We start from the raw sequence: 19770 nt of genomic DNA, 5'->3' as shown, positions 1-19770 counted from the left end.
GATTGGGTCAAGGTACAAGAGGTAACAACCCCCCCCCCCCCCCCTTACTCTTGCTCTTACCCCTAGTCCTAGCATTACCACTAGGCAATTATAACAAAAAAAGATCTCCACTTTTTGAAAGGATCAAATAAATTAAAAAGAGGTACTAAATCCCTATTAATTAATATACACATACATGAGTATATAAAAATATGAATAACGATGTATACCTTGCAAACGGAACATAAGAAATCCCGATGGAAAAGGAATGGAGACGGATGGAGAAGAAGAAGTTTCAAGGTATTACAAGAAGACTCTTACCTAGTAAAAAATGTTTAACAAAATTCTATTTTGATGATCGAGAATATCACCTGATAAAATAAGTGAAGATGCATGATGAATCTTACCAGTAAACGCTTATTCTTTATTGGTTAATCATTAAACCATAAACAAACAAACAAATATATATATATATATATATATATATTACATGTGTGTGTATGTGTGTATGTGTGTATATGTATGGGAAGTAAAGGAAGTGATCCTACTTTTTTTACGGTCTAGATCGGATTTAACTGGTCAATAATTGTGACTATGTAAAAAATAGAGGAGGTAGTTTCAAAATCTTTACAAATAAACGTCAAACAAGTTCATATGTAAACCCGTGTAATTCACGTATGAACTATATATCCATATGTGAACCCGTGTAATTCATGTACGAATTAATTAAGTGATTCACATATGAACATATGTGATTCACATGTGAACTAATTAAGTGATTCACATATGAACCTGTTTGCAGCTTATTTATAGAAGTTACAAGACTGCTTCTCCATCTTTCGTATACCTACACGGTAAATTATCCGGTGCTTAACGATAAAAGCCGTAAATATTAATCAAATGAGGGAATATGATCACTTCTTTACTTCTAAAATATTTAACATTTCTCAAATGAACTCAATAACTATAGACAATTTAAACAAAAAGAACCAAATAGCCCCTTGATTTCATTTTATGACGACTTATCCCCTCAAGTAAAACTTAGTTACCTGTTTTATTTGTGAACATGGAAGGGAATAATAACCAGGGTTTTTGATATAAAATTTTGGGACTTTCTTTTAGTAGCATTCTTTCCTTCCTCCGACGAGATCTGATCTCTCTCGTTTTCTCGATCCATCACCACCACCAGATCTCGTCAAACTTCTCTGCAGCGACCGCCCGAAGGTAAACTCCGATAATCCCCATCTTTTGTACGGTTACTCAAGCCCTAGCTTATTTACACTTCAGGTGACACTCTCATTCTCATCCAAAAATGCCTAAGTATATTGAGATTTGTTGGAAATGGCATTTCTTTGTGATCAGGGTGGTTTGAGCTCGATTTTGTCAAAATTAACTTGACTGTTTTGTTGCCGTTTCGTAATTTTGTTTATACATTTGTGAATCTGTTGCTCGAATCTTCTAGAGAAATGATGTATCCTTAATTTATTAGTTCAGTTTGACAACCTTGTTATACAGCTTTGCAATCGCTAATCGTTGCTTGTTCTTCGTTGTAAAATCATCCTCGTTCTGAATTTGTTGTATTACAAGACTTCCTGATGGAACAGCATGGCAGATCTAATATATGTTCAATTGAATTTTTGATTTCGTTATGTACTCGGTCTGAACCCAACCGCTGTATGTCCCTCGATCTGAAGATGACTTGGGTGGGGTTGGTATCATTGGGCCACGCTTGTAATTTTGTAATATTACCCATGGATAATCTAAATATTATGTTGCAATGGCTTTTTGAAAGACCTGGGAAATGGATGCCCACCATTGACGTGCTTCATGGGCAAATTAATTGAGGTATTTGAACTTAGGATCTCTAGGTTATTCCTAGGAAATTCCAATCAGTTAGACTAGACAACAGGGGTATAATCCTGTAAAGAGAGCTCCGACCCTATGCGATATGATTGATAAATTTTAGATCCCATTCAATATGTCCTAATGATATGTTTTGGGTCACATGTAGCACTGATTATGGTCTTGAATATGCTGTTATCTGTTAATAGATCTGTCTCTAAATTTCGAATTTCTGATATAAGATTACATTAGGTTTGAAAAGGTGGAAAACAGGTCAAGAGTTTTATGAGAATTTCTTTTAGAATTTTTCTAATAAAGTTGTTTCTGCACCAGAGATAAAAAGTATAGTGGTTATTTTATTATCCAAGTTACAAATATTCCAAAATGTGATGATTTTACATGTTACCAAAAAGTTGCCTGGCTTTAGAAGCATAAAAAGTTATCCTAGAGATTTTTAATTTAAAATACAAGACACAACTACTAACCAACTTGTTAACTTTTAAAAAACTGGGAAGATGTCTGGAAGAAGGCTTTGGAATTTGTTGTGTTTTTGAAGAGATCTCTCTAATTCTCTAGGTGGACCATGATTCATTTGGTTAAATACATTATGTACTCAAATTGTCAAGGTGGGCCAAGTATCATTAGGTTAAATAAATTGTGTACTCAATAGATAAAAGAAGGAAAAGAAACGTCAACTTTAGTTCTAACTATTAATAGTTTGGTCATTTGTTTCAGAAGGCATGGAGAAAACGTGTTCTCTACTAATTCACTTTGACAAAGGAACACCTGCACTTGCCAATGAGATCAAGGAGGCTCTTGAAGGAAATGATGATGCTGCAAAGATTGATGCCATGAAAAAAGCAGTTATGCTTTTGCTGAATGGGGAAACACTGCCACAACTGTTTATCACAATTGTCCGATATGTTCTTCCTTCGGAGGATCACACTGTTCAGAAACTACTGCTTCTTTATCTAGAAATCATCGACAAAACAGACTCAAAAGGAAAGATCTTGCCTGAAATGATTTTAATCTGCCAAAATTTGAGAAACAATCTCCAGCACCCCAATGAGTACATTCGTGGTGTGACTTTGAGGTTTCTTTGTCGTCTCAATGAGACGGAGATAATTGAGCCCTTGATCCCGTCTATACTGGCTAATTTGGAGCATCGACATCCATTTATAAGGAGGAATGCAATACTTGCTGTGATGGCCATTTACAAGCTTCCCCAAGGGGAGCAGCTTCTAGTTGATGCTCCGGAGATGATAGAGAAGGTCCTCTCAACAGAAGCGGATCAATCGGCAAAGAGAAATGCATTTCTTATGCTTTTTACATGTGCACAGGATCGAGCAGTTAATTACCTTTTGACCCATGTGGATAGAGTGTCTGAATGGGGAGAACTGCTGCAGATGGTTGTGTTGGAGCTGATCCGTAAAGTATGCAGAGCAAACAAAGGGGAGAAAGGGAAGTACATTAAAATCATTATATCCTTATTGAACGTGCCTTCTGCTGCGGTTATTTATGAATGTGCTGGCACACTTGTGGCATTGTCATCTGCTCCTACTGCTATTAGGGCAGCAGCCAATACCTATTGCCAACTCCTCCTCTCTCAGAGTGACAACAATGTGAAGCTCATTGTTCTGGATCGTTTGAATGAACTCAAATCTGCTCACAGGGAAATCATGGTTGATATGATAATGGATGTGCTCAGGGCACTCTCAAGCCCTAATCATGATATTCGGAGGAAAACACTTGATATTGTTCTTGATTTGATCACTCCTCGAAACATCAATGAAGTTGTTCTTACTTTGAAAAAGGAAGTGGTAAAAACTCAAAGTGGCGAATTGGAAAAAGATGGGGAGTACCGCCAAATGCTTATCCAAGCGATCCATTCCTGTGCTATCAAGTTCCCTGAAGTAGCAAGCACGGTCGTACATCTGTTGATGGATTTCTTAGGTGACAGTAATGTTGCTTCAGCAATGGATGTAGCTGTTTTTGTGAGAGAAATAATCGAAACGAATCCTAAGTTGAGGGTTTCAATCATAACAAGGCTATTGGACACCTTTTACCAGATACGATCTGCACGAGTTTGTTCCTGTGCTCTTTGGATCATTAGCGAGTACTGCCTTTCTCTCTCAGAAGTTGAGAGTGGAATTGCAGCTATAAAGCAGTGCCTTGGGGACCTGCCATTTTACTTGGCTTCAGAAGAGGGGGACACCAATGATTCTTCAAAGAAGTCTCAGCAAGTGAACTCAATAACTGTTTCATCTAAGAGGCCGGCTATTCTTGCTGATGGCACTTATGCAACTCAGAGTGCAGCTTCTGAAACTGCTTTCTCCCCTCCTACGGTGGTCCAGGGAACTTTGACTTCGGGAAATTTGAGATCCCTTCTTCTAACAGGTGATTTCTTCCTTGGGGCAGTTGTAGCCTGCACATTGACAAAGCTTGTCTTGCGTTTGGCAGAGGTTCAACCATCAAAAAGTGAAGTTAATAAAGCATCAACTCAAGTGTTGCTAATTATTGTGTCAATGCTACAACTTGGGCAATCTTCATTTCTTCCACACCCGATTGACAATGACTCTTACGATAGAATTGTCCTTTGCATAAGGTTGCTATGTAATCCAGGTGAAGAGATCAAAAAAATATGGCTGCAGTCTTGCCGTGAAAGTTTTGTCCAAATGCTTGCGGATAAGCAGATGCGGGAAACAGAGGAACTGAAAGCCAAGGCCCAGGTCTCACATGCACAACCTGATGATCTCATTGACTTCTATCATCTGAAGAGCAGGAAGGTAATATTAGCTTTGTCATTCACTGTTTGTCTGTTCTGTGGTGGTTGCTTTTTTTAAGATATGAACACATGCTAGCAATTATCATTCATGAAGTCACAGTTTTTTTCTCTTCATATTCTATTAATTTTCAACGTCATTAATTCATTCTATTTAATCACAAACATATATCATTTGTATGTATGCATGCAGAAGTCCCTTCAGTTGCGTGGTTATGATACTCACTCATCAATAGCTTGGTATAGAAGTAACCATGATTATGGAAGTCATGTATGAGTTTTCAAGTTTGTTGTTGAACTTATGCTCGAGTCTTATTCTGTTAAGGAAGTTCCATGTTCCACTGATTCAGAAAAATGCATGTTAACACACCTGCTTCAATTTGTAAGAGCGAAGGGCATTGTGTATGAAATGATTGTGCTCTTTATTGTGTGATTATTAAGTGCATTCGGTACTTTCCTGGGATAATACCCCATATGAAACATGACAGATGAGGAGCTCCATATAGATTCTATCATCTTAGATAATGTTTTTAAGCTTTTCTCTATTGACTGGATTGGGGTATAAGACATCAGGACGTGTTTGGTTTAAAGATTGAAAATAGTGAATTTAGTCTGTTGTCTGTACCCTTATGAATAGGATCCATGTTTCACTATGTGATGGTTCGGGTGGTTGGAGCTTCTGGAGGATCTTTTGAGTGAACTTTTACATTTATATGAAAGGATTACTGATGTAGAAAATCTTTGCGAGTAATGATGGACTTTCAAAAAGCCTGTGGCAACAGTTAAGACGCCTTTTTGGTTGGAAGGCAGATAATCTGTGTTGTCTATAACATATTCTTTTAGTATTTTATAAATGTTTGTGTCTGTTGATAGTGTGTTATTTCTGTCGCATGGAAATTGCAACAACACCTTTTGATATGTGCTTATAGAAGCTTCTTGGTCTTTCTGAAATAAAAAGTTTCCTTTTAACCTATTTCTTTTCAATGACCATGTTTCAAACTTAAAATATGTATCTGCAAAGAATTTTCCAAAACTCATTAGTATCAAGTCCTATTGGAGTTTGCATGAAATTGGTAGAATCAACATGCTACAGACACTTTTAATTAAATATTTTATCGGATACACAAATATGAATAGTTGCTCTGTTGTTACTACTTCCATTTCTGTTTAAGTTTCCATGAGATGTCCTTTTATTTTGAAATGATGAAGTTTCTTTGAATTCATCTTGCTATTTAGCATCATCACTTGAATATCCTGTGTCACAGAACTGCTTAAGAGTGTAGATGCTTGAAGTTCAGTTTTAAACTCAGTGGCTTTGGTTCCCTAACAGAATGGAACTGTTAGAAGTTAACTGGATTAAGGACTTCATGATCAATTCAGTGATTGTTTCTGTATGTAAGCTTCTTTTTCATAAGATAGCCAATATACCAAAGATGATGAGCTAGAGGCTTTATAACTTACTGTGCTAACCTGGAGCAGTTGCTGAATAACTTGATTTTTATTATAAAACTAGATCTCTAAGTTAGGTGTCTAAAACTTTTTGTGTAGGCTAGCAACTAACACACATGTTTTCCTTTAGATTAACTTTCTTTTATAGTTTCAATAGCCATGTTTAGCTATTTGATACTATTCAACCAACTGGTCTGAACTTGACTCAGAGTTCTAGCAGTGAGTTGATTGCTGACCATATTGCTTCTCTCTCCAGAACAGGAAGGGTGAAATATGCAAGATTAAAATTGTTATAATGACAATGAGAACCGTACAGGAAATTCCCCTTTGCATATTAGAGAAAGGCAAAACTACTGATGTCAGAGGAAATTATGCTTGGTCTCTTCAGCTATGTAGCAGCAGGCATGAGTTTATTCGAGTGTCCTATAAATGGCTGAATTGTATTTGTAGCAACATTAGTTTTGGTGAAAGTACATGCCATAGTTGCTAAAGACGCTAGGAGCACCCATATACAATGCCCAATGGAGGCTTGGTTCAATCTTCATCTGTAGAGCACACCTGAGTGAAGCGATAGGTTAGTGGCTTAGTTAATTAGAAATTTGACAATAATAGTGGTGACCCAAAAATGCTTTTCCAATATAATGTCAATATTCACAAGAAGCTGCAGTGTAAACCAACCCCTTTATTAAAACTAGAAAATGGTGAAGAAAGAGGAAAATCAAATGTCTTTACCAGATTTATGAATTGTGGTCAAGTATAAGTTAATAATTATATTGTAAAATCTGATTGAATAAAAACCTCAAGCATTATATATGTAGGTCAATTTTTGATGACTTTGAGCTTGGTGGGGCTCCCATATTTCAGAAATATAGTCATTTAAAATTTGACGATAATAGATTACTCTTGGAGGCAAAAGATGATTTACTGTTCTAGAAGTATTTTTTTTTCTTTTCATATGAGATGGGCAGCTTTTTATTTATTGAAACTGAACAAACTGTACGAAACCAAACAAACCGAGACAAAATGAATCTGTTATTCTAGAATTTTTATCACTTTTATAGTCATTGTTCTATTTTGCAATTTCATATTTTTCCTACATCTTCCAGATGATCCCCAACTTTTTTTTTATCTCTATCCGAAGTCTCTGGCAATGGCATCCTAACATTTCCCACTGAGGCATGAAAATATACATTTTCTTTATGCAACACCTCAAATCATTCTTCATTTGCATGTCCTGACATTTATCCATTAACTTCACCATCCCTGTGTTCTGTAAAAACTATCATTGTCGTCTTGTTGAACTGAATCTTGAAATTCTCCTTCCTCATGATTTCTATTTCTTGGATTTCTTGTATCATCATTACAAACTTCCTGCCTAGGGCCTACATTTTTGCTGGTTTGTCCAATCTTTTGCATCTTTTGGTGAAGGGAAGCCCAATTATTAGCAGCAAAAAGATTGTTTGATCTTCCTAATTTGCTATGTTCAGATCCTTTCCTCTTGTTTCTTTGTGTTTGATTCCATTGACCACTTCTGCTCTGCTGGCGATGTCGTTATTCCACTGGGTTATTTTCCTCTTTCCTGACTATCCGCCTCCAGTTTTATCCTAACCGTATCACCATATTGCATTGTTTTTTTGGAGTGTTCTCTGGGACCTTAACCATATACCTTTTTCTTTGACTATAATTTCCCCTGTTACTTGAATTCTGTTAAACTAGTGGTTCCCATAAGAACATAGTCATCCTCATGTGTACTACACATCACCATCTTTCTGAAACTTCCCCATACCATATTACCGCCCAACTTGATGATACCTTGCCTTCAGCACTTGCTTCTAAACCATTCACTGTTAATACCAAACCCATTGACCATCACCATGGATCCTTGCATCTCCTTTTTTAAACCCTGCATTTTCTTGACCTACTTTTTCATTTTTATCCTTTGTCTTTTAATCATCATTCAGGCTCATTATCGCTTCTTTTGCTTGTTCCACTGTTTCATATCCTAAAATAGCAAATCTTCATCTAAAAATTCCTCAAAATCATTTCCATAATCTCTGGGATTCTTGCAATGAACACTGTATGAACTGTTCACTTTCTAGTTTCTACCTCCAAGAAGCTTTTCCTCTTTACGTAATGGTTTGCATCCAGATAAGAAACATTGAGACCAGCTTTTTTTAGGCTTTTTTCTTTCTCTTGAATCCTGAAACAACATCCAGGTAAGATGGTTGTCCTGCATCCCTCCAGGTATGAGTATATTGAGTAGAACGCCTTATGTTGGTATCTAATTGTGGCTTGTATATCAGTCGGTGACCTGGAACTCCGGGACAGGGAGGTCGGTGTTGCAGGCTAACTCATAAAATAAGTATGGAGGACTCTATTATAAGTACTTTAGATTGATTTCAACTGGAGGTTTATATTTATATGTGATGAATTACTGTATATGCCATAAGTTTCTCCTTTTCACTTGGATTTTCCCTCCACTTATTTTGGTAAATAGATTCTTACATGCAAAGCAATCTGCAAGTTGGGCTTCAGCTGGCATGCCTGTCTTGTTCTGTGTCTTATGCCACAGCCACCAATATACATGCTATATTGAAGTCACCCCTGGCCTCTAGGCAGCGCCAACACCTAGGCATGTCTTAGCTTTGTGCCTAGGCTTGCACCTAGTGCACCTACTATGTTGCAGTTGCTATCTTAACAGTGATTCATGTCCACATGGAGTAACATGTTGGTGTGCTGCTTGGATTCCAGTTGAATTTTCTTACTGAAAAAGTGTTAAAAGTGATCGTCTTTCTTGCTGGGATGACCTCTCTTACATTTAAAAGGCACTGTCAAGTCCCTCATTTTGCTTAACAACTGCAGCTACATTATCTGTTGTGTACTGGTGTTAATGATGAATCTGACGAATAAAATTTCCTATTCTTACTTGTTACTGGACGACTCACCAATTCCTTAAAAAAAAAAAAGATTTCAACAATGAAGACCTATTCTGAGATACAAGTTTGTGTTATAACTTTATATATAAATTACAAGGGTCGGGTTCCGGTGAGAACTATGCTGTTATATCGGTCAGAATACGAAATATCGGTCAGGACCGATATTCGATATATCGGTTATATCGGTGATATATCGGTGATATATCGGAAATATCGGTTAACATAATATTTCTTAGAATTATATATATATATATAATATAATTCTATATATTATATATATATAGAATTAAGTTTAGACCTAATTTACTAAGTTTAGAGAGACCGAGAGAAGAAGTCTGAACTAAGTTTAGATTTAGATTTAGACCTAATTTACTAAGTTTAGAGAGACCGAGAGAAGAAGTCTGAACTAAGTTTAGATTTAGATTTAGACCTAATTTACTAAGCAGCCCAAAAAATAAGGCCCATGGAATAAAAAAAAGCCCAAATTTTAACCCTTGTAAAAATCGGAATATCGGACCGATTTTTCACTAAAATATCGCTCAAAATATCGCCAAATATCGCCAAATATCGCCAAATATCGCCGATAATATCGTTGGCGATATTTTGGCCGATTTTTCATGACCGATTTTTTTTTTTCGAGCGATATCCGATATATCGCCGATATATCGGCGATATATCGCGATTTTGACAGCATAGGGTGAGAATGGAAGTTTAGTGAGAAGGGTAAGAAGGGATCTCCACCCTTGGATCAATCCTAATTGAAGATCAACCCTGATGAGATGCACCAGGTCAATTCCCTTGAGAAGAGCAATTCATAGGGTGGGGGTGAGATTACAAGTGATCAAGGGTCCAGATCCCTTCTTATGCTTCTCACCTTAACTCCTATTCTCACATGATCCTTGTCTAAATTACAATTGGGTTAAATTATTTCGTATGAAATCATCATATCTTCGCTCTATTACTAATGAGGGACCTAGTTGATGCGTTTGAAATGAGAAGCTGTTATGAACTGCTGAAACCCGTTATTTTAGGTCTTGTTCAGGCTTCTTGATATTATTCACTTTGTTATGTGAATATGCACGTGGGGCCTATATTGCAAATTCAAGTACAGATTTGATAGCATCAGCATATACCATTTAAAAAAAAATAGTAAACAGATTCAAGTTATTAGATTTCAAAGTTCCTTCTTTTTTAACTATTAAGTGATAATACTTCTTTTGTGAATATGGTTAATGTATATTTGACACATTTTAATCAGTCTTAGGTGTAGCTGAAGTATATATCATCTGTTTTATAATCGATGTTGTCAACTTTCCAGGGCATGAGCCAGCTGGAGTTGGAGGATCAGGTCCAAGATGATCTAAAACGTGCCACTGGAGAATTTATTAAGGAAGGAGATGCTGCCAATAAACTGAATCGTATTCTTCAACTCACTGGATTTAGTGACCCAGTTTATGCTGAAGCATATGTTACTGTTAATCACTATGATATTGTGCTTGATGTAACGGTTATCAACCGAACCAAGGAAACTCTCCAGAATCTTTGCTTGGAATTGGCAACAATGGGCGACCTTAAACTTGTAGAGCGTCCTCAGAACTATACCCTTGCTCCTGAATCAAGCAAGCAGATAAAAGCAAACATTAAGGTGTCATCAACCGAGACTGGAGTCATATTTGGAAACATCGTTTATGAAACCTCAAATGTGCTAGAACGTACTGTTATCGTTCTCAATGACATTCATATTGACATTATGGATTACATCTCTCCAGCAGTCTGTAGTGATGCAGCCTTTAGAACCATGTGGGCTGAGTTTGAATGGGAAAACAAGGTATCACTTCTCTTTAATTTCTAATTTTTTCAATTGTTTTTATTTTCTGGCTTGTGGGTCAAATTATTCATGTTTAGTTCATTGTGCATATGATTGGGTGTTTAAAGTGCAAGTACCATTTTAACTCTTTATTAATTTCTGAAAAAAGCACAATTTTTTTCTTCCATTGTATAATTTTCTTTTGAAATAAAATACATATAACCTAATAGCGAGAATTTGAAATCGGTGATGGACGGTCACCAATATGGACCATCAAGAATCACTTTGGCAAAGCTTGGTAATTGAGATTCATGGTCACGTTTAATTTGGGTTGTGATCAAATTATATTTTGTATATTTTGCAAGTTATTAACATAAAAATTATCACCTCATAGATGGTTTTTTCATGGTAGAGTGATATGACTTTCTGTGATTCATCTGGTTCAGTAAAATCTCGACAGTTGATTGAATTTCCTGTTTGCAATTTTTGTGACATTTGACGTGATACATCTTTTTGTGAGAACTAATTTTTTTGATATTTTTGTGAACACGAAAAATTCAATTATGCTATTCATGTAAAAAGATGGCATGAGCATTTTTATTTATCAAGCTCACTGTATTAATGTGTTAATATTGTCATCTTTTTAATTCTAAAGTTAATGGTATCTTTTGTCCCTAGATAGATGTTCTGATTACTTATTTAATGTACCAAATATCAGGTTGCTGTGAACACCGTAATTCAAGATGAGAAAGAATTTCTCGATCATATTATCAAATCCACCAACATGAAGTGCCTAACTGCACCGTAAGTAATTTATGGTTACCAACCAGTAATAGTGTTTTCTTTGTATAATTTCAAAAGAAAAGGTGTTTGTAGTGATGTTGTGTTGAATATTTAGGTCGGCATTGGAAGGCGATTGTGGGTTTTTGGCAGCCAACTTATATGCAAAGAGTGTGTTTGGAGAAGATGCTTTGGTGAATTTGAGCATCGAGAAGCAAGGAGATGGTAAGCTAAGCGGATATATTCGTATCAGGAGCAAAACACAGGGGATTGCTCTAAGTTTGGGGGACAAAATCACTCTTAAGCAGAAGGGAGGAGGTGCTGCCTGATCTTCATCCATTCAATTCAATTGGATTGGTAAAGCTACAACATCTAAATTGTCGAAACTTGTATTTTCATCTCAGTTTATCTTATATGCATTTCTCTTTCACACACTTTTTCACAAGTTGGGGGTGTTTACGGAAACAACCGCGTAACTTCTTGAGGTAGAGGCCAGGGATACATAGGGCTCTTACCCCTCCCCGACCCAAAAAAAATCTCCTGTTACCCGTTTCCTATTCCTTCCATGTCCCTCCAATAAAACGTCGACATGTCATCTTTTCTCTCGCCCCCTCTACCATTTACTTTATATGGGCACCTCCCTACAGTTATGTATTAGCCCCTAGCTTTACACATGTTGAAATTTGATTGGAGGAATAGGGAAAGGGGTAACAAGTGATTTATGCATATAATACATTGGGGTGGTTCCCCAATTTTATCCTTTTTCATGTTGATTGTGGTTGTACAGGTGTGGAGATTGATGGAGAATATAGAGAAGAATAAGAGAGGGAGTATTTTTGGATTTGGAGTTTGTTTAGATGATGAGGTTGATGGCTACTTCTTGTGGTTGGGATTATATAATAGATGGATGGACAGAATGTGTGTAAGTTGTAGGGTTACACAAATTTTAATATGGTATTTGGTATATTTTGTTGATGTAAGAAGCTTGTATTCTTTTACTTCTCATATAATTAGTTGTTTCTTCACTCTCGTCCCACCTTATTGGTGTTTCTTATCAAACCTCATAATTGGTGCCATTATATATATACATATATAGACTTGGCATCATGTGAGACCAAGGGTTTTTCGTGAGTCCCGTAAGACCAATTTTCAACCCTTGGATTTATATCTACGATATGAACATTCATAATCACAAAATTATCACGAGACTTCTCAATAATCACAAAATTGCCATCATACAACTTTAGACTATTAGATAATTAGCTTATAAAGTTGATCAATAAACATAAATTGGTCTTACGGGTCTCACGAAAAACCCTTACCCTATATATATGTGTGTATGTATGTGTATATATATATGTATGTATATATGGGTTAAATCAAATTAGAATAAAAAAAAGTTATAGGCCCATGAGAATTTGCTAAAAATTACTTTTTTTGTATGATTTTTTTCATCAAATGTCAGAATTTAAGATATTGGTTTTACATATGTGTTTCATAGTGTGAAAATTTTATATGCATTTGTTTTATGTTGTGAAACTTTTTTTTTTCTTCATGAATTCTCTGTTTCACCAAGTGAACCAAAAAAAAAAAAAAAATTCACATTGATTTTTTCATCATATGAACACATATATGTGAAATAATAGTTAAAATCATAGTCTTTGATGAATGTAGAAAATATTTTTATATCGGTTCTTATAGGTTTGTAATATTTTTGTTGTTCTCATTTGAATATATATATATATATATATATATATATATACACACACACAAAAAAAAGATCTATATATAAAGAAGTAGGTTCATACGAGAATGATGCGGGAGTATGGTCAAAGTAAAAAAATCAAATCATGCGATTTTATAGTGAAATCACACGTGATTACAAAACATGTTACGCAAGGGGTGAGTGAGCGACTTGGCCTCCGGCCTCGGTCGTCGTGAAAATCGCGTGGGTCATATGTGATTTTACACATGATTCTAGTGTAAAATCACATGTGATTTTACCTCTTTCGTGTTCTCTTATCGTTTTTGTTTTTGCTTGTGAAGAGAGCGGATAATCACTAGGAACAAATAAAATTGGATGAAACAACTATGGTACTTTTGTATAGATATGAAATATAGAAAGATCTTAGTGTTAATTACGTAACAAATTGTTTACAATATTTTCATTTAAAATGAGTCAGATATCAAAGTATTGACGAGCTCGACAATGAAGACGACTATCGGACAAGCTAGACGATGAAGACAATGATCGGACGAGCTCATCGGTGAAGACAACCAAGAAACGAGCTTGACGAGGAGAAGATCACAAAGCATGGATGAGCTGGACGATAAAGACAACTGTTGGACGAGCCGGATGATGGAGGAGAAAAGAGATCTCTCTAGGCAAATCTCTCGAAGCATGGACGAGATCGAGGATAAAGACGACGACTATCGCATAAGATCGACAATGAAGACGATATATTGTGGATTGATGGTGAATTGGTTTGTGATCCACTTCGAGGTGGGACCATCGACTTCGATTGTGGTTGCAGAGTTAGCATATCAAGACCGTTATTGATGTCATCTTCCACCGATAATCCATCGAGGCCGTTATTTGAGTCATCTTTCATCGAGACCGTCATTGAAGTCTCAATAAACTACTCGATTCCAAAAAATAAAAAAAACTAGAATATGCGGGGTTGAATTTACAGCAGATTCATGGTAAATAATGTCTATTCATGATATATATTATAGTAATAATGTATTTTCATGATGAATTTTATCACTCATGCATGAATATTTTGAAAGTCATTGTATACACGTGAAGATACATGGATATTAGTGATAAATACTATAGTAAAAATGTATATTTCATAAATATTAATGATAAACTTAAACTAAATATTTCAATAATTTAATTTATAAACATTTTTACAAAATTTTCCTATACATAAATAAATACATATATATTAGTATCAATTTTGAGTGAAAGATTTATATAGTTAAGGTTCAAAATGACGTGAGGTTGGCATAGCAAGGAGGTTAAGCTTAAGCCTTACAAGTTACAACGATGCCATAACGTTTTTCAAGGCGTGCCGTAAGGTGGCATATATACATATACACAAACTTGTGTGTTAGTGTTTTTGAATAATATGATAGGACAAATTAAATTATACAGAATAATAAAATTAAAGAAGAAAGAAGAACCATTGATACCAAATATATAAAACTTATACAGAAGATATCAATAATGCAAAAAATCGAGATTAAATCTCTAGAATCTCTACTCACTACTTTCTTTAATTTTTCAAAAATTCGTGTTTGACTCGTCGTGTATGAGAATAAGAGTAAGCATTAACTTACTTATTTACGGTTTTTAGTTTTTAAATTTCCTTTTTATGTTTATTTAAGTTTTAGATCTCGTACACAATGATCATTTATCTCTCAAGTTATTTTATTAAAAATAACCCCACACCTTACAAAAGAACGCGTGATAATGCGTTACAATGGAAGCGAACTCTTAAAATGGAGCCATAAGGGTTAACGTGTTGGCGAACCTAAGCCTTGACGCCGTAACGCGCCATAACGAGTCCATAACAAGTTATTTAGAACTATGGATATAATTGATGGAAGTTCAAAAAAACCCGATTTGTACAAATTAATAAATTATGTTTTATTCAGTTTGAGAGATCCTTATCAACTGGCGGATCCACAGTGAAGATTGTTGCAACAACAATGGTTATGAAGGTAGAAACAGTGGTTGCTAGTGGACGATAGTGACGGTAGAGGACATGAAGATGGTGCATAATGGTGGTGGTAGTGGCGGCGGTCGACAATCGTGGCAGAGGTAGTTGTAGCCGATATGGTGGAGGTAGTGGTGGTGGTGGATAATGGTGGTGATAGTCCATTGGGGGTGTTGGTGGTTATGGTAGCAGACGATATTAGTGGTGGTGGTCGGTGATTGATGGTAGCTGTGGAGGTAAAGGAAATGGTGGTTAGTGGACGACATTGGTTAACGAGGACGTGAAGATGGTGGGCAGTGGTGGTGGTAGTGGTGGCCAACAGTGATGGAGGTAGTTATTGCCGATGTAGTGGAGGTAGTGGGCAKTGGTAGTCGATGGTGGTGGTGGTTATGGTGGAAGTAGAGGTGGACAACGATGGTGGTGGTCGGTGGCCGACAATTGTCATGGAGGTGGTGGAGGAGTTGTAGTGGAGGTAGTGGGCAWTGGTAGTCGATGGTGGTGGTGGTTATGGTGGAAGTAGAGGTGGACAACGATGGTGGTGGTCGGTGGCCGACAATTGTCATGGAGGTGGTGGAGGAGTTGTAGTGGAGGGGGAGGTAGAGGTGGTTGTTGGCCGACAATTCTTGTGTGTTACCTCCCATCTAGGTGTAGTCTAGGCTTTTCAGTGGTTTCTCGTCCAAGTTATCACACATTTACAGAGAGGCCTTCGTTTCATGAAAAATGAACCCCGAAAAATTCCAAAAATAATTTTCCTTTGCACTCAATTTGAGACTAAACACTAGCCTTTCTTTTGTACACCCATAAACCAAAACAAAAGGAAAAAATGCACGTTAAGGTTGAATTCTTCAAAATGATAGATGGAATTGGCATCTAGTATAGAAATAAACACAAGCATAGCTTGTGGGTAGTTTGTTGAGCCCCCAAAACAAGCATAGCTTGTGGGTTCATGAACCCTTAAGAAAAAGAAAAATATATATACAAAAAAAAAGAGAAAAGAAGAAAAATAGAGGCAATGTTTAGCTTTTACTGTACATGAAAAATAAGCCTTTTATCCATCAAAAACATTAGGAAAAGAACCCTTATCGTGCATACAAAATAAAAGAAGCCATAAATCAATATCCCAAACACCAATAAACAAGCCTAATCCTACCTTATACCCTAACCTTACCCCAAAGCCCTCATTACATGTATTGTCGTGGTAAATTTTTGGAATTGAGAATGAATTTAATCGTGTCAAGGATACATTCTCTTTGTTCTGGTTGGGACAGGTTTGAGCATATCCACGCCCTTATACAGTCTTCAGAGCATAGAGTGATACCATGAGCATCCATCCATATAGATCATTATCCCTTCCCTTAGTGACTATGGTATGTTTGCGAAATCTTTTTTGGTTGCGATTTTTTTTGTGATATGCTTGATTGGTGTGTGTTAGTTCGACGCTTTGGTATCATATGTTCCTACTTACTTTGTTTTAATCCAACTCATGGCATTTACTTGTATATGTAGTCTTAATGCTTGATTATGCTTTGTGAGATTGTGGGATAACTCGTTTTGACATAATCAGAGGTTTTTATTTGTTTTTACTTCTTTCTTGGGGATAAGAAAGTTTATCTTGTGGGTGGTTTGTTAAGTGCATTTTGTGCACCTAACTTTGTGTATTTTAGTTGTCTTTTATGTTTTTTAGTCCTTCGTTTAGCCCTTTCGTGCCTTTTTGTTGCTTTTTTCTGTTTCTTTCTATAATCACGGTTGGAAGTTCTTTCGAGGATAGTTTTTATGCTTTTGGTATGTATTTTGTGCAAATTGTGCACAATTTTGAAGATGAGAACAGTGAAGGCATGCTTAAGGCGATACAAGAAAAGAAGCATCAAGGGAATATGGAAGGTGTAGCCGAAAACGAAGAAAATAAGAAGATAATCGAGAGAGAGAGGAGGAGAAACCATGGAAGGACCTAGTTGCTGCCCATGCTTCACGGACGTGAAAGTCTACTTTGTGGGCACGAAGAAAACACCTTAATTCATGTCGAAAGTTTCTGCTATGGTTTCACGGGCGTGAAACACTGCTCCTGAAACAAACCTTATTTTTCTGTTGCACTTTCACTGGCATGAAATTATTCACGGCCATGAAAGTCGTCTGGACTTAATTTATTTTGGGCTTTTCCTGTGGGCTTTTGGCTTGCATATTTAAACCTTTTAGGTTTTCTTAGAGGAGGCCGGTTTATTTTTCTTAGAATACGATCTTCGCGCTCTCTAAACTCTTTCGTCGACTTTTACATTTCTTAGGGAAGAAAATAATTGAATTTGAAGCTTAAGCCATTGGAGATCTATCTACATTCGGTTTTCAAACACTATTAAGTATCTTCTTCCCTACCCCTTAGTTTATTTTGATTAATTTTGCATTTCATTCGAATATTATCCCCATTAATCTTCCAGGACTCTTGTTTGTTCATATCAAGTTTCAATTTTTCTGCACCTCTCTATCCTTCACCTCATTGTTTCTAAGTTTATGCATCTCTAATCCCTAAACTCTACTTTCATTTACCTCACTTTATTCATTTTAAGCCTTTTAATTTTATGCACGATACATTAGATTAATAAATAACTTGTTTCTTGATGTTGATTTAGTTATCGTTTTATTGGGTAATCGTCGCTTAGGATCGAGGTTTTGGTATTGATCAATTGTTCTTAAAACGAATGTAAATTTTTAATTTCGTTTTGATTCTAACGAAAGTTGGAGTTGATTTAATTGGATTTCAACAAAACATTTAGTCAATTTGTTTAGCTTTTGATGAAAGCGAAAGTATAATCATTTACTTGGGTTAAATTGATCAATGACACTAACATGTAAATAATTACGGACGTTGATTGGAAAAATATTTATTTTAAATCTTAATGTTTCTTCCAAAAATACATGTATTGCGATAGTAAATATATGTCTTGGTCTAGAAAAATCTTTTCACCTCGAAAGAGTGTTGAAGCAGTTTTGTAATAGCAAACTCTCACAATTACCAAAATCCGAAGTTGACATTACCCATTGTAGTGTTCTTTGGTTGTAGTTGTCATTTGTTTTGCTATTAATTCCTTTTTGCCTTCATTCTTCCCTTAATCTCGTTTAATTTATGTCCAATTAGTATAATAACCAAATCAATTATTTGATTCACGTAACTAGGCTGTAATTATTAAGTGGTTAGTGTCTAGACCTTAACCCCTCTATGATCAACCCGTACACTTGCAGTATAAATTTAAAACAACAAACACCTATGTATCAAAAGCAGCCTTAAGAGACAAATCTTGATTACTTACAAGGGAAATACAAGGTTTAAAAGTCAACAACATTTGAATTCAACTTTAACAAGGACTAGTTCTGAACTACATGTGAGTTACTAAAACCCCAATTAACGTCCGTATCTCCAAACTATGAAAGATGTTCTAAAGAGCTATGTCCTTAATGTGTCTCTAAATAGCACTCAATGTTTCTCAAGTGTCGTTAGTATCACCCTTACAAGGACCTGATGAACATGTCGACAAAAGAAATGTTAGACTTACAACTTAATGAGTTCAAACAATCTATATCTCATATGTAAAATGGTAAAACAGAAAATATGTGCTTTAACAAAAAAATAAAAAATAAAATCCCCAACCTTTCCCAAAACGTACCATTTTCATGATAATAAAAATATATCAAATACATCTTTCGATGCTTGAGAGACCCGTTTCAATTGAATGTGATGGGAACATAAAAGTAAAACGTGTATATTATCAAGTTTCACCTCAAGATCAATGATCTACGTGTAATGACTCTTAGAGTTTCACCGCAAGACCTTCAATAGTCCCCATATAACGGCTCTTAGAGTTTCATACAAGACCTTCAAAATGATCCTAGTACATACTCGATTTCTAGATGAGTTTCACCTCATTAGTCAATAGTCTCCATATAAGAATTCTTTATAGTCCACCAGAAAACACCTGATGACTCGGTGACTACTCATCTAGGTACAAAATGAGAACATCAAAATTCAAACTTATCAACAAGTTACCCTTACTCATATGGATCCAAAGCCATAAAATCACCATTTTCATGATTTAGAACTTGGAAGATCAGATAAGACCACATGACAAGTATTATTCATGCAATTATGCGAACATATGCATAAAATTTTCAAGTAACAACGAACAACTAAAAATTAGACAAAATCCCAAAAAATTATGCAACATAAGTAGAGGTGGCCAAAAATCGGTCCCGGGCCGGGTCATAACCGGTTACGGCCGGTCCCAATCAAGACAAAAACGTGCCATAACCGGTCCCTCTATAACCGGTCCCGGTTCCGGTGAAATCCTCCATAACCGGTCAAGCTTACCGGTAACCGGTTAAGCCGTCCGGTCCCGGTTCCGGTCCCATAACCGGTTACGGCCGGTCCTTGGCAAAAAAAAATATTTTTTTTTTCAAATTTTTGGTAATTAAAAAAATTTATAA

General features: G+C 36.0%; 1 protein-coding gene across 4 annotated transcripts; it reads left to right on the top strand.

The window, feature by feature from the left end:
- The first annotated feature begins 1078 nt into the window (after positions 1–1078).
- Positions 1079–12605, top strand: LOC112512069 (coatomer subunit beta-1). Of its 4 annotated transcripts, none has more exons than XM_025117866.1 (6): positions 1079–1203; positions 2560–4607; positions 10307–10816; positions 11514–11599; positions 11694–11932; positions 12363–12605. In XM_025117866.1, the coding sequence occupies exons 2-5, from the start codon at positions 2562–2564 to the stop codon at positions 11902–11904; spliced, it is 2853 nt and encodes a 950-aa protein (XP_024973634.1). In that variant the 5' UTR covers positions 1079–1203; positions 2560–2561; the 3' UTR covers positions 11905–11932; positions 12363–12605. The 4 variants fall into 4 exon arrangements, with proteins under 4 accessions (XP_024973634.1, XP_024973633.1, XP_024973636.1 ...); XM_025117865.1 differs by having other exon boundaries at positions 1096–1203; positions 2557–4607; XM_025117868.1 differs by having other exon boundaries at positions 1101–1203; positions 2539–4607.
- Positions 12606–19770: the final 7165 nt, after the last annotated feature.

This window comes from Cynara cardunculus (genome assembly GCF_001531365.2).
Source record: "Cynara cardunculus var. scolymus isolate 2C chromosome LG 5, CcrdV1, whole genome shotgun sequence".
Classification (NCBI taxonomy): Eukaryota; Viridiplantae; Streptophyta; class Magnoliopsida; order Asterales; family Asteraceae; genus Cynara; species Cynara cardunculus.
Note: the sequence above shows the minus strand (reverse complement) of the source record. Positions and strands in the feature narration are given on the sequence as shown.